Source organism: Hippopotamus amphibius, chromosome 17 (genome assembly GCF_030028045.1).
Source record: "Hippopotamus amphibius kiboko isolate mHipAmp2 chromosome 17, mHipAmp2.hap2, whole genome shotgun sequence".
Classification (NCBI taxonomy): Eukaryota; Metazoa; Chordata; class Mammalia; order Artiodactyla; family Hippopotamidae; genus Hippopotamus; species Hippopotamus amphibius.
This window is the reverse complement of record NC_080202.1, coordinates 37,934,476-37,950,493: the sequence shown is the minus strand read 5'-3', so window position 1 is coordinate 37,950,493 and position 16,018 is coordinate 37,934,476. Positions and strand designations below refer to the sequence as shown.

Below are 16,018 nucleotides of genomic sequence, written 5' to 3'. Positions count from 1 at the left end.
TGTCCTGGCACTGAAAGCTAGCCCATGTTGTTTTCCTGTTGGACATAAACAGTATCATAGACTGCCAGCCTCAGACAAGGTTACCACGAGACCATGATAAAGTGAGACAAAACAAGGGCGCTTCATTATTTCATTCCAAGCACAGACAAAAACCAGGTCACTTTGCTAATCACGAAAGACAAACAACTCTGTCTCTTGGTTAAAATGAGTGACTGCTGCTTCTTTACTAATTGCAGTTTTAGGCCTGCTATAGTCTGTCCTCTCTATAGATAACATTTATTGAGATACCCACTCATAAAATTGCCTCCACTTTCTGACAGCACCAACTTAGAGTGAATCCTTTCTTCCTTAAGTCCTCCTCCAAATCATTCAACCATATCCAAAATCATATAATAGTATCTTTCTTACACTCTTACTGAGAATACCCCATGGTTTCTTTTCTTTTCTTTTTTTTCCCCCATGGTTTCTTTTGATGTGAGTTTTCCCTTGCTACAGTGAGTAATAAGCCCAACTTCTTCAATGATAAGAGTGTACAATTGGCTTGCAGTTTTTCTCTTTCAAAGTTGCATAAATATTGTTCTGAAGTCTTTCACATCTCATTTTGTCGAGGGGGAGGAGTCAGACTAGACTGTTTCTTCTCCCTTTGTACGGTAACACATTTTTAAACTTTGCTTTCTTTTCTTCCTGATTGCTTGTTAAATTATTGCCTTGTACCTAAAAATTAAAACTTTTCACCAGATGTTCACTTTTCATTAACTGTTAATTGATAAACCCTATCGATGTTCAAATTTAGATCTTTCTTCAGTGCAGCAATATTTTCTTCTGTTGCATCTTCATCATCATTTCTGTTCTGATCTTTTCTTCAGGAACATCATTAATAATAGTTTTAACTCTAGTGTCTATCCCCCAAATGTACCTTAAGTTTCTAAAATATCCACTTTGTCCTTTGGATATTTTAGAAACTTAAATCTTATTATCTGTGTCATTCACTTAATTTCCTCTAATTTCATTTATTTACTCCTGCTGCTCCTAATTTGAATTTTTTCTGTGCATTTCTTTAATTACACTCTACTTACTTTTCCAAATGTCTCATTTATTCTTTAGTAGAATTAATAACTTATTTAATTTCTTTGAGAGTGCAGTCAGCCATCTGACATTTTTCCTTGGAGAAATCCTTTTTCGGAAGTATGTGCTTCCTCTGCCTCTGCATATTTTATTACTTCTTTTTAAGATACCGAATCTTGTCAATGCTTCTATTTCTCTTTTATTAAAGATTCTTTCCATACCACTAAATCTTATTTTGCTTTAACAAGTTTACTCTTTTTTATTTTTAAAGAAAGAATGAGGTCTCTTCAAATAAGTAGGTCAAATGGTGACAGTTTTATATGTTGTATATGAAAGTGCCATTAAACAAATGACCTGTTTGAAATTGATACAGCATCTGTCTTTATTCCTATTGCTACCATTCCAGATAAAGAACAAAGTACATCAAAAATTCTGAAAGTATTTTTATTTTTGAAATAAAAGCCAGAGAAGCAACCAGTCATATTTTCCCAGTGTTGAATCCTTACAGTAGTATACTATTGACCTTCCTTTGCTCTGTATTGTGAAGCTCTATAGCAGACCTAGTTCCTGGATAATTGCTGATGTGGCAGTGATAGTAAACCTTGTGTTTTCTTTGTAGTCAGTGCCTAGCTTGTTGCCTGGCACTGAGTAGAAAATAAATATTTGAAAAAGTGAATGAATGAATGATAGAAAGAAATGTCTGTTATTTCATGAAATAGCTTGGTAGGTTAATTCTGTGATATTTTATATTTCATATTCTTTTCTTAAGGCTACTGATGCCCGGAGAGCTTTTCCTTGCTGGGATGAGCCTGCCATCAAAGCAACTTTTGATATCTCATTGGTTGTTCCTAAAGACAGAGTAGCTTTATCAAACATGGTATGTATGTCTTTGTGAGTATATTTATATTTTGAATAAGCATGTAGTATACTTAGTTTGCTGATTAGATGGGATAGCATGAAACCACTCAGTCCAGTGCTTGACACATAATTAGAACACATACTATTTTTTTTTAATTTCTGGTAAGCCCTCTCTCTCTCTTTCTCTCTCTCTTTCTCTCTTTCTTTCTTTCTTTCTTTCTTTCTTTCTTTCTTTCTTTCTTTCTTTCTTTCTTTCTTTCTTTCTTTCTTTCTCTCTCTCCCTCTCTCTCTCTCTTTCTTTCTTTCTTTCTTTCGTCTCTCTTTCTCTTCCTCTCTCCCTCTCTCCCTCTCTCCCTCCTACCCCCCCCCCCCACCCCCCCAGCCAGGTCTTAATTGTGGCATGTGGGATCTTTAGTTGCGGCATGTGGGATGTAGTTCCCTGACCAGGGATCAAACCCTGGCCCCCCGTATTGGGAGCACAGAGTCTTAGCCCCTGGACCACTAGGAAAGTCCAGCCCTCTTTTTCTTTATTGCCTTGTTTGGGGAGTTTCCCCCCTCCTAGAAGCAATCCCTTGTAAACTATATTAATAAGATCACCTGCTTCCTTTAATTTGGAAATTTAAATAAGAAATGAGTTTAATAAATATTACCTGAAAGAAAAAAGATCTCATATTCTTATTAAATGCCAAAAGATATAGCCACATAATGAAGTGTATTTAGGTTTTTGGCCAATTGTATTCTTGGAATATGCTCTCTTCACTCATGTCATTGATCCTCATTCATAATAGGGGAAGAATTCACTACTTGAAGTGTATTGTCTAAGACTGCCTGATTTAAGACATAGAGTAGCCTGTAGCTTATAATAGGAGTCTAGGGAACTTGAAAACGCCTGCTGCACATGAAAATATCTGACTTTTGCCTCCTTTATTGGTGGAGAGAATTTCATAGTTTCTCTTCTCAAACATTCTTAGAGAGGAAGCCAATATATTACACTGAAATGTTCATTTACAATTTAGTATGAATGAATTTATCAGATCAGTTCTTGAATAAGTCTTTCTTGGAAGAAAGAATAGAGAGAACTTGAGGAAACTTAAGAGCCTGAATAGGAAAAAGAGGGAGAACACCAAAGGGAAATTAGGGGACTCCAGAGGTAAAGTGGAGATTTTGTCACAAATTTGTTTAGAGCCAGCCTTGGTACAGAGAAGGCTCTAAATCGAGAAATCTATACCCTTTGAAATGTCCGATTCCACGGTTATATTTTATTTTCATTAATATTTGTTGTCTCCTATCCTTCGTTCACTTGAAAAGTATTGAGTCCTTAACTTAAAACATCCCAGTACCTGGCCTATTAATAAGTATTCAAGAAAAGTTGCTTCTTTTTTCTTACAAATCCTGGGTAGTTTTAACACTTTAGGCTCCACCGTCTTAGTGTGAATGCTTTATCAGGTCACTTTCCTTCTTAAAAGGAAAGGTCTTAATGACATAATAGCACTGGATGAATTAGGATAGAGAAGTAAGCAGTGCTGGAAAGGGGGACAAAAAGGCCATAAAGCCTAGAGTTTTTGGCTAGTGTTTGCTCTAAGGTATTTAATGTAAATCTGTTAAATTTTCTTTTTTTTTCTTTCCCTAAAGAATGTAATTGATCGGAAACCATACCCTGATGATGAAAATGTAGTGGAAGTGAAGTTTGCTCGAACACCTGTCATGTCTACGTATCTGGTGGCGTTTGTTGTGGGTGAATATGACTTTGTAGAAACAAGGTCAAAAGATGGTGTGTGTGTCCGTGTTTACACCCCTGTTGGCAAAGCAGAGCAAGGAAAATTTGCGTTAGAGGTAAATGTACTTGAAGAGGATTGTTCCAACAGTCCATAACTCCAGGTTGGGGAATTTACATTTCTGATCAATTATTAGTACAATTATTTATAATCTGAAATTTCATGTGCTACTTTGGTTTTACTTTTAATAGAATCTTGGAACTAGCAACCTTGGTGTTGCGTTAACATTTTACAAGATAATGATTGAGAGAATATTAGAGTGGAATTTGTTTACCCAGAGAGTAGGTGGGAAAATATGTAATTATACTTTTTCATACTGAATTATAAATGGATTAAAGTTTGGCTGACATATAACAGTCTTTGGAGGTGGGGCTCCCCAGTGTTGATTTCTAGTTACTTGAGATATTTGGCTTGCAACAGGATTCCTTTGTGGATTTCTAGATGAATGACAATAAAATTTATCAGATGGTTCTTTTGTTTATACCTTTATAGGTTGCTGCTAAAACTCTGCCTTTTTATAAGGACTACTTCAATGTTCCTTATCCTCTACCTAAAATTGATCTCATTGCTATTGCAGACTTTGCAGCTGGTAAAGTAAATTTCATTTTATTGATGAATTGTAATAACTTTTTTTGAATTTTATGATTTTTCAAGAAGAAATATATATATAAATAATAAATGTTTATATTTATTTTATGAAGGTGCCATGGAGAACTGGGGCCTTGTTACTTATAGGTATGTTAATGATGTATTACCCTGCCTTATCTTTTAAATCACTGATTTCATGAGAGCTTCACTCCTAAATACAGTTAAGTAGCTTCTGCTTTATGCTCTGTGGTAAAGTTTCCTACCTCTCCCCACTTCCCTGAACATTTCAAAAACTCAGATGAACACCCTCTGGTGCTACTATCTAAGAGTGTAAGATTTTAAAGTGAGCAGCTGGCGTTAGTAGCATTTGTAGATGTATTTTTGGCTGAGTTTCTCATTTCAGTGCCTTCTCTTCCTCCTAGTAGTTACATAGTTATATATCCAGCTTGAAGAACTTTCCCTAATTTAGTATCTTTTGGCCAGTTTTTTACATGGCTGTCACCACAATACAAACATGTGGGTTGTATAATTTTAAAAGCAGTGTCTGTAAACAAGTCTTTGCCTTCTTCTTTCAATTGCCGTCTTCAATGAGCTGAGTTTTGGACAGCCTGCTCAGTGTTCTTTTTGGGACTGTGGAATGCATCTTCCCCCTACTTGCCACTCCCCCTCTTTTAATGGAAGGACTGTCTTCTCTCTCTGCCTAGCACAAGAATCCCTAATCCTTCAGACAAAGTTTTTCTAAAATTTCAGGCAGCTGTCCTATAAACAAACTGATAATTAAACTTGTATCACATCTTTGATCTTCTATTGTATGAGTTCTGTTGGAGTGATCTTTAATCTTCCCAGAACTTTTTCTATCCTGTGTACTCTGAGGAAATGTTTTCTTGACATCTTTAAAGCCTAACTTGACCATCTTATTTACTGTTTGAATCTCTCTCCCACACTTCTGCATGCCTGCTTTTATTGTAAGACTTTAAAAAAATTTTTGTTTTTAAACACAGGGAGACTGCATTGCTTATTGATCCAAAAAACTCCTGTTCTTCATCACGCCAGTGGGTTGCTCTGGTTGTGGGACATGAACTCGCCCATCAATGGTTTGGAAATCTTGTTACTATGGTATTTAATATTTTTAAGTGCTCAAATATATATATTTTTTTCCTGCTGCACCTTATTTTGGCTACACAGTATTTCAGGTTTGGCTGGAATGTTGTGCCAAAAAATAGTTTTTTGATTGAAAAACTTTATTTTAAAAGGTCCACTTTGAAAAGTGTTTATCCGAATATCTGTGTTGATCAGGAGCATGCAGATAATCTTTATTCAACAGAAAATACTTCCTAAACCGTTCTAAGTACTGCCTGCAAATAGAGGAAGTCATGATATTAATTTGGGTGAAAGGAAGAAATTCTACTTAGGTAGAGAAATTCCATGCAGTGAGATTCAGGCTAACTGTAGTTTCTTGTGTCATATATATTACGTAGCTCACTAGCTGTAAAGTAACCTGATAAAAAACAGACTGTCTTCAATTAGGTTGAAATGTTTTTAAGGGTCATTTTCTTCATTGCCTAAAATTTTAAGTTGAAATGTAATAGAAATGAAGGCAAAGAAACTACAGAATAACTGTGAAGTGTATTAAAATTTCCAAGTGTCCTATTGAAGTCCTTGTTTATTATAATGTTTGCAGTGAATGATCTCTGTCCTCTAGTCTTGACCTTTCCCTCTTACTCTAAATAAGTACTATCTATAGCAGCCAACTGTGTTAGAGCTTGGGAGCCCCACATTTAATAAGTGAACTAGGAGTACCTCTGCAAAGAAAGAACTGGAGATTCTGGAGCTAGCCAAATTCCCTCATGGCATTTTAGACTGCCAAAGAGCAGAACCAAACTTGGATGTTAGTTGAGTCCACATGTCACAAAAATAAGCAAGAAAGAAAAACATTTAGCAACTCTTACATGTCTGAAAGAGTTTCTAAAGAAAGTAAGCCCTTGAAAGTAAATCCTTACCTTTTTGCTTTGGATGTTTAAAATTTTGCTTAGGGGTTAAAAAAAAAAGTTGTTTGAAATATAATTTTATGTGGGATTAAGTATAGTCTAATACCTGTAATCACATGTCAGAAGTGTTCTTTTCTCCTAATGCAGCAAATTTGTTGCTACCAATTTTTGTACTCAGTGTTGAGCAGACTTTATTTTTTATGATTTTATTTTTAAACTTCCAGTGATAAATTTTAGTAGGGGAAGTGTGTGTATTCTCATTTTGCTTTTAAACAGCATTTTACTGGATTGGAGTAATTTCTAGTTACTAGATGTCAATTGTTTCATTAACTGAAATTCAAGGCTTAGAGATAGTTGGAAAATCACAAGCTTTGTACCAGCTTATCCCAGTGGAGGCTATTAGTTAAAAAAGTGCGCAAAGCACATAGATAGCCATTTATCTGTCTATGAAATATTATTGAAAATATTTGATCTTTTCAGAATTTTAAAATGCCCTTTTGTTTTTCACCATTGCATTAGTCCTTTATCTTGAACTCATATAATATTGCTTTCTTTTCATAAGAGATTTAGTCAACTTCAATGAAAATTGGATTGAAATCTCTTTCTAAAAAGCTGATTTTTTTTTTAAGTTGAGTTTTGTCTGTGACCCATTATATTCTTTGTCCACTCCACTGTTAATTCTTATTAATGGGTGAAATTTTATATTTCATAAATGTTTAAACACCATTCGTTACTGAACTACTTACTGCCATGACATTTCTGTTAATTTCACATAATTATTATATAAGCAGTATTGCTTTTCTGTTTATGTAGAAAGTTTAACTTGTCAATCTACAGTGATTTTTCCTGTCATTATGGAACTAGTTTCCAGTTTTCCTTGTTTGGTCCTGATAACTTTCTGTTTCAGAGAATTGTTTATTAAACTAAATTTTTATGACAATTGTTTATTAAACTAAATTTTATGTTACAGTGTAGGCTTTTGCCTACATTTATGTGCTCTCTTCCCCTTTTCCATATTTAGGGTGTTTTTCATCTTCCTTCCTTCTTTTCTACCTTTAGTACCAAAAAGTTACTTAGCAGTGATGATAATGCTTGTGTCACCAGTTGACCTTTCTTGGCATTTCTTTTGTTCAGAGATGTGAGTTATTTACTGAATGTTTTGAATTCAATTTTAGCTCACTTAAGAGTTTTAGAGTATAGTGGAAGGGACATATGAGTTTTTTAAATTAGTGGAGTGACAGGCATCTTGTTTTCTTTACATATTTCCATGTTTTGTTTTTAGGAATGGTGGACTCATCTTTGGTTAAATGAAGGCTTTGCATCATGGATTGAATATCTGTGTGTAGACCACTGCTTCCCGGAGTATGATATCTGGACTCAGTTTGTTTCCGCTGATTACACACGTGCCCAGGAGCTTGACGCCTTAGATAACAGCCATCCCATTGAAGTGAGACATAATTTTTAGTCATTGGCCTTTGCTCTCATTTTCAGTGAAATATGTAATTTTTTTACAGAGATACTTAGGACTCTGAAAAGAAAATTGCATGGGTGATGTCATTTACTTTTGTAGTTTATATTTCCATTCTTGAAATTCTAGCAATACTAAGTTCTAATTATGTTTCTTTTTAAACTTCTGTGATCTTTGTATAAGCAAGTGTTCTGTACCCGTAAGCATTCACCAAATACATTTTTTTTGAATAGTGTCAGGGAACCATACCTGTTGGGTAATATTATGATTCTGTTGTTTCAAAGAAAATTCTGAACATACGCTTTTATTGTTGTCATTGTCTGTTTTTATAATTCTTTTGACTTAGCCTGTCCTTATTTCAGCTAGTTTATATGTATGAATTTTGCCCCCAAAGAGCTAGAGTTATGGTCTACTTTGACATATTTAACCAGGGTCCTATGTAACTGTAAGCCATTACAATTAGTGCAGGAAGTCAAATGTTTTTCATCTTTCCCTTCCTTACCCTCACCTCCCTACTCACAAAGAGATCCATAGTGACTTGCCTCCCAGCAAAGCAGTGCCAGGACTGGAACCCAGGTCCTAAGATATGATGGAGATTGTGTTACATATTCTATTTTGTTAATTATTACACCCTTTTAAACAATTATACATTATGAGTCATCTAAAGGCAAAAAGTATCTTATGAGTTAGAAGGGTTTTCCTAGAAAGCTTTTTATGTAATTCAGTATTAAAGGCTGTCTGCTTCCTGTCATAACCTTGAATCACACTGTCTGCCAGGTCAGTGTGGGCCATCCTTCTGAAGTTGATGAGATATTTGACGCTATATCATATAGCAAAGGTGCATCTGTCATCCGAATGCTACATGATTACATTGGGGATAAGGTAAAAAAGCAATTTAAAAAATCTTCCATTCTTTTATGGTGAAACCATAGAGTTTTGCATGAAAAAAAAAGTTTGATTTTATTTAGGTTAAGTTCTTAAGTAATTTTTCTAGAATCTATAAGGATATTACTCTGGTGTGTCTTTATTTTTATGTTGACCATTTTGGTCTCTTAGATGAATGATGTTGCAAATATGTTTTGGGGGTTGGTGGAAATCTGGTATAAAACAAAAAGCAAAGTAGAAGGCAAAAGGTATGCTTTTTTAAACAAAATGCAGTTGACATTAGAGGGATATATATTTTTTAGTAAATCTAACACAAGTAATTTGAGTAAATTAGTTTTTGAATACTGTATACTCAAAATATGCCATAATTCTGAGTTTTGACTCTCCTGGATTTCAAAAATTGTGTCTTCTCAGGACTTTAAGAAAGGAATGAACATGTATTTAACCAAGTTTCAACAAAAGAATGCTGCCACAGGTAATCTTTAATAGCTTCAGATAGTAATGGAGAGAAAGTGTTGGCACACTATCCAGAGTGTGACATTTTATTTTTTCTAAACACTTAATTTTCCATGTGATGGATAGGAAGTAGAGTCGACTTATTTGAAGATGTGTTTTTTCATGGATCAACAATCAGGACCTATTATCCTTTTGGTCATCCTCCAGTAGTCTGCTTTCCACAGCTCAATGTTTTGCCACTTTAAAGAGTCTGAAAAGTTCTTTTTACTTTACCAGAGCTTGTTCTTTTTGGTGATTTGTGGGTTTTGTTGCCCTTAATTGACCATTGGCCATTAAAATAGCTGCAAATTACTGCTTGTAGGAGTGAACTAGTGGAACTACAGATTTTCAATGAAGTAAATTCTTAAAGGTTTTATGATGGTCTATAATTTATTAGATATTAGAGTCAAAAGGAAGAATAAAGGTGTAGTAGTTGATTGAATATGAAGCTGAGTTCCTTAGTGAACAAAAATAATTTAAAAAACAAAATTCGTGTAATGTCATTAATATTTAATAGAATGATAAAAGTTCAGAGAGGCCTGGCCATGGCTGTTCCCGAGGTCTGTGACCTGTCATTAAAAATATAATATCTACCTCTCTCTTCATATGATGTAACCTTGACTCCTTTTCCCACCCCTTGTAAATTTCCATCTTACAAACTAGAGAGGCTTTTCTTAAAGCAGGGCTACAGAAAAATGTATTCTTTCAAGTTTTATGAGACTTTGGCATGCATATATATAATACACAAGGAAAGAATTTTGTGCTTCTTAAATTGTAATGTACAATCACCTGAGGTCTATTAAAATGTTTCTAATTCAGTAGGTTTGGGGTGGGGCCCGAGAGTCCACATATTCTAACACGCTCCCAGGTGAAGCCAGTGCTAGAGTTCATGGGCCATACTTTAGCCTACCAAAGTGTAACTGGTACACGGTGTACCATGTAACTTTTTGGTTTGTTTTTGTTACTTGTGAAAGACAATTGGCAGTTCAAATACATTCCAGTTACCATCCATGGTTTTTATCCTCTTGTAGCAGTTCTAGTGCTCTCTGTCTGCTCTGTCTGCCCCTCCCTTAATTTATGCCTTCTTGATCTCTCCACTGGAATTCTTCAGTTGCTTACTAACTCACTGCTTGCCTCATCCCACTCTCTTCAGTTTCATCTGTCACTCTGAGGCTAGCTAGGGTTATCTTTCTAAAGTGAATATCTAATTGCATCACCCTACTGATTAAATACACTTGAGATGCCACATTCCTTTCACGATAAAAGTCTGTACTTCTTTGTAAGCCATACAGTCTTGAACGTTCAGCCCCTGCCTACTTATTTAGCCTCATCGCCTGTTACTCCCACACATGTCTGTCTTCAGCTTATTGAACATATTGCTGTTACTGATATTTTCTGTCTTATACTTTCCTTTTTTTTTCCCCCCTGCCGTGCCAGATGAGTTGTGGGATCTTAGTTCCCCGACAAGGGATTGAACCAAGGCCCACGGCAGTGAAAGTGCAGTGTCCTAACCACTGGACTGCCAGGGAATTCCCCTATATTTTCCTCTTTGTACAAGTATTCTGTCTACTTGGAATGCCCTTTTTTTCCCCTCTTCAAGAACAACTCCTCTTCAAGATGCAGACCAAAAGTTACCTCTTGTGAAAGCCTTTATTCTTTGAATTTTTCTTTAAGTGCTTTTTCTCTGTTGATGCTCCTGTTACAGTGTGTACCACATTTGTATTGTTGTTTTGCTTATTCTACCACCAGAGTTGTTTGAACATATATGGGTTTTACTTCAACCTCATCAGCATTGAGTATTTTTTAACTTCTGTTAATTGAATGCATATAATGGTTTTAAGTTTGTGGATGATTGTTTGGTAGTGATCTTGAATATGTTTCCATTTGTTTCTATTTCTTCTTGTTTGAACTCACCTGTTTGTCTTTTGTTTATAATTTGTAATTTTTTAATAATTTGGAACAATTAAGAACATCTTAGAATATAAGACCATATAGTTCACTTAATAGTAAGGCAAGGGGGATGTTAATTTGGCTCACTGTTTCCTGAACCTGAAAGAACCACAAAATTGGTCAGTGATGCAGTATCAAGAGTTATATAAAATTTCTGGTTTGTTTAGGAAAATAAAAATGTAAACACTTTAGATTTTCATTGTTTGTATTTATCTTATAGAGGATCTCTGGGAAAGTTTAGAAAATGCTAGTGGTAAACCTATAGCAGCTGTGATGAATACCTGGACCAAACAAATGGGATTCCCTCTCATTTATGTGGAAGCGGAACAGGTAAACTTATAAAAAGTCCTTCAATTTGTCTGATACTGTATTAAATAAAATTCATCCATTGTTACCAAATTGCTTTTCTGTCCTTTAAGTATTCTAGGTAAGATATAAACCAGCCCTTATACTTTTTTCTCAGTGATTTATTATCTCTGTACCAAATAATTTGCGCACACACACACACACACACACACACACCCGTGTTTAAAATTATACACTCTTATGGTACTGTCCCCAAGGAAAAAGGAAAACACTGTAACTTTCTTGATACAATTCTAAAACCACAAAATGAGGTTTATTCTGAGAATGCAAGTTTGGTTTAATACTAAAAACAGTCAGCGTATTGACTCATAATCATCACATTAACAGAATCAAATTAGAAGAAGCACATAATCACCTCACTAGATGCATAAAAAGATTTGGTAAAATTCAACACTGGTTTATAATATCATTCTTTAAAATTAGTTTTTAATGTTGGATGGCAGTGTGATTTTGATTAGAATTGTACTCATATTAGTTGAACTGTTATCTGAATTCAGACAGGTGTAGTTCAAAGTGAGTTGTCCTCCAACAGGACTGAGAATTACACATCAACCTGTAGTGCATACCAGAAAGTTTGTCTTAACTTAGTTTAATTGTATGAGATTATGAAATAATTCTCTTAAATTTCTTTGCCATATTTTTATAAGCGGCATAGAGAATTAATTCTGTTCATTTTTAGGGAGGAAGAGTCATAGCTTTTTTTTTTTTTTTTTGGTGTGTGTTTGTCCTTGTGGTTCTGCATTGTCTGTGAAGCTAATATTTTATAAAGGCTCAAAGTGGCAATCTAATTTAAGTTAGTAAACTTGCTTTTCTGTACTTTAAGAATTCTAGGTGACATTTAAACCAGCCCTATACTCTCAGAATGTACCCAAATTTACATGGTATGTTACAGTGCTTGCAAGTTAACCTTTTAGAGCCATATCTTAATCTTAAACATGATTGTATTTTATAATAAAGTATATACACATTGGAGGACCTCTCAGTTAGATTGGCTACAAGCATTTGAAAAGGCAGTTTAGGGACCACAATCATATTTGGTGGGAACGGATATCTAAACTTTAGTGAGCTATCATTGTGACCATTCTGTTTCTTTCTAGTCATCTTTCTCCACTTTGGACTAGTCTGTTATAGGAGATGACTGATCAGACTTGACATTGACACTCTATGTAGATGGACAAGTGGTTTTCATTTTACGTGACTGTTTGAAGAATAACATACAAAAGATGATTGTTGCTTTCACTTCCGGGGATTTTATCCCTCAAAAACTATCAGTATCTCAAAACTATTAAACTATTTAATGATTACACATAAAGCAAACTAAGGCCATAATTTTTTTAGGTAGAGCATACTTTTTTTTTTTTTAAAGTAGAGCATACTTTTGAGAGCATAATAGTTTATCAGAAGAGAGGACACTAATATCCTACTTCCTCCCAAATGTTATTGAGACTCAGTGAACTTTTCCATAAAGCTACTTTCAGGATCTTACTTTTTTTGCACTTTTTTTGTCTACAAACATAGCCAAACTCATCCTCCATTTTATATTATAATAAAAGCCTGTCTATGGCTCAGTTCTTCTACAAATAGGAGAGTTCTGCAACATCTTGATTATGATGTCTCACTTTATATTCCCTAAATTTAAATGTTTTTGCTTTATTTCTGAGTCAATTTAAAAGTCAGCTAATAACTTTTTCAAAGAAATCTATGTGATACATAACTAATCTGTGATGATATCAGTATTTAAGTTCATTAGTAGTTTCTTTATGGCATCAAAGTGGCCATTGCTTCCTCACTCAGATTTTTTAGTCTTTCAATTCTGTCTCTTGTAGTCAGTTTATTCCTTTGTAAAGGTCAGTGACCCAATTTTATGTTCAATTTACATGATCTTAAATCTGTTATATCTTGCATTAAAATGTTCTAGGGCATAGTAACAAATGATAACTAAAACAAAAATTGCGTATTGTTGAAGTATTTTTTTTTAAAAAATATGTACTTGCCTTTTTTGCCTCTGGCTTTCTAGTTTTTTGCAGTCCCTTCCCCCAACTTTTTTGTGTGTTTCATTGCAAAGCTCATCCTTTGAAACAGGGTGTGTGCTGTTTTTCATGTTTGTTAGTCATTCTAAAAATGACTTTGAATTCTGAATATTGAGTCCACATGCTGATTGAATGTTGCCACTTTTTGGAAGTGGCAAGACTAAAGACATAACTTTCCTGCATAAAGGATAACTATATATCCCTTTTGAAAACTTTAATACTTTGAAGTTCTCATCTGGGTGTATCTCTTCTCATGTGCAATAATACATAGAACCTGGCCTTTTATTTTTAGAACATTTTTATTTTGAGGCCTTAACGAGAAATAGTGACTTTTCTGCTATTCTGTAGTATCATCATCTTTACCACCATTGCATTTTGTGTATTCAGGAGCCATTTGGCTATACTGGTTTCACCTCCACTTTGTCACAGAAATGTTGTCCCCTCCAAAAAAAAGTGTTGATGCTACTACACCCTTTTTGTTTTGTTTTGCTTCTTTAGGTAGAAGATGACAGATTACTGAGATTGTCCCAAAGAAAGTTCTGTGCTAGTGGACCATATGTTGGTAAGCAAAAGGCTGTAAATGGGAGCTGATCAGTGAATTTGGATACCACCAGTAGTGTTCCAATTAATAAGAAATAATTACCCATTTAAAAATATTTTTAATAGAATTAAATAGAAACAAGGAAACGGTAATAGAATAAAAATGAAATCTAGGAAATCAAAAAAGGAGATTCATGGGGTATTTGTAATATTGTCATATTCTTAGATTTTTGAAATTCCATGTCTCTGTGTGTTACTGGAGACTCTAATGAATGAAGAGGGATAGGAACACTCAAGAAGTGATGTCTCTAGCCTTAATCCCTAAAAGAAGATTTGGTATGCATTTATGTACTAAGTCTTGTGCACTTGAATACTAAGTACGTTTGGTATACTTGTGTGCCAAGTGTATACATAGTAGCTTTTTTTTTTTTAATTCTTGGGCATATTAAGTAACTAGGCAAATAAATAAAGCTCAATGATTATTTATATTTATTATGTACCAGTTCTTGTGCTAAACACTGTAACTGACCCTTATTTTATACTCTCAGCAACCCTATTAGGTCATATTATTTCTGTGTTACAAATGAGGGAGCTGAGACATAGCTTGGTAAGTTAAATTGTGCAAGATCACCTATATAATAAGTCAAAGAGTAGGAATTCAAACAAAATAGTTGGATTATATAAGTTTATAATCCTTAAGTTTATACCCTTAACTACCACTCAGCTCTGCCTTTTCAAATATTTCTACATGACATTAGACTCTTTTACCCAGGGAATTAAAGATGAATTGAAAAAACCAAGAAGTAAAGTGTTTTTTAAAATAAAATAATGATTCTCAACAGGGGGAGGGGTGTATCAGAATCACCAGTGCCTTTTCATGTTCCACTCACCAAATGATGATGCACTTTACTAGGGTTAAGAGGTACAGCCTTCAACCCTTAGCCTTCCTTAGCATTGAGAATTACTCTTTTAACAAATATGCCTAACTCAGGTGACAGGTTTATTACCTAAATAAATAGTGTCACAGTTGCTGTTTTCTGTATATACCTGCAGTCTGCATTGTAGGACTGACAGGTTTTGCAGGTTTTTCTAATACTCTGTGACCCCTCTAGGCAGTATTAAAACCTGAATTATCCCAGTGTCAGGAGGGAATTTTCACTTGTGGTTTAGCCCGATAGCATAAAGCTGTATAACTTAAGATAGTTCCATTAATTTATTGGGCAGTGACTCTCTTTTGTTTGGCATCTTAATGCAAAATCTATTTTGCTGTCTATTAAATACCTAAGAAAGTGTATGTATTTGCCTTACAAAAGCATTGGCTTTTAGATATGACTCCTCAGTGTTGGAATCCAGCAGCTTCCAAGGTGTATCCTGTCTATTGTAGAAATAAAATCAACTCTTCAGTGTCTCATCAGTGTATATACCTGTTAAGGACTGCACCTTAGAATTAGTTAGTTAGTTAGTTATTGGCTGCGTTGGGTCTTCGTTGCTGCACGCGGGCTTTCTCTAGTTGTGGCCAGTGGGGGCTACTCTTCGTTGATGTGCAGGGTCTTCTCACTGCAGTGGCTTCTCTTGTTGTTGCAGCATGGGCTCTAGGGTGTGCAGACTTCAGTAGTTGTGGCGCACAGGCTTAGTTGCTCTGCATGTAAGATCCTCCCAGACCAGGGCTCGAACCTGTGTCCCCTGCATTGGCAGGCAGATTCTTAACCTGCGCCACCAGGGAAGTCCCTGAACCTTAGAATATGTTTTTAAGTACTATGTGAGAGCTTTAACCCACTTGAAATGTCCTATCAGTAAAATCATTATCTCTATTGCTGTGAAAAGAGAAAAACAACAATTAAATTTAAATTGTTGTATTTGTGATTCTACAAGTAAATATAGTGTTCTCTTTTTTATAGGGTATTGTGATTTCATTAGTACATTCTCTCTTCCTTATTATTATTCAGGTTACCTGGAAGAGCTCACATACCATTAAAAATGAGCTGTTGGCTTAACAGTTGGATTTAAGCC

General features: G+C 34.8%; 1 protein-coding gene across 1 annotated transcript in view; it reads left to right on the top strand.

Moving 5' to 3' along the window:
• Positions 1-16,018, top strand: part of NPEPPS (aminopeptidase puromycin sensitive) — a 95,812-nt gene that overhangs the window by 63,209 nt on the left and 16,585 nt on the right. Inside the window, exons 5-14 of the mRNA XM_057714925.1 lie at positions 1,835-1,942; positions 3,556-3,756; positions 4,191-4,287; positions 4,400-4,433; positions 5,288-5,402; positions 7,557-7,721; positions 8,520-8,624; positions 9,042-9,102; positions 11,293-11,402; positions 13,967-14,030. Of these exons, the coding sequence (XP_057570908.1) occupies positions 1,835-1,942; positions 3,556-3,756; positions 4,191-4,287; positions 4,400-4,433; positions 5,288-5,402; positions 7,557-7,721; positions 8,520-8,624; positions 9,042-9,102; positions 11,293-11,402; positions 13,967-14,030 (1,060 nt within the window). The remainder of the gene's footprint in view (positions 1-1,834; positions 1,943-3,555; positions 3,757-4,190; positions 4,288-4,399; positions 4,434-5,287; positions 5,403-7,556; positions 7,722-8,519; positions 8,625-9,041; positions 9,103-11,292; positions 11,403-13,966; positions 14,031-16,018) is intronic.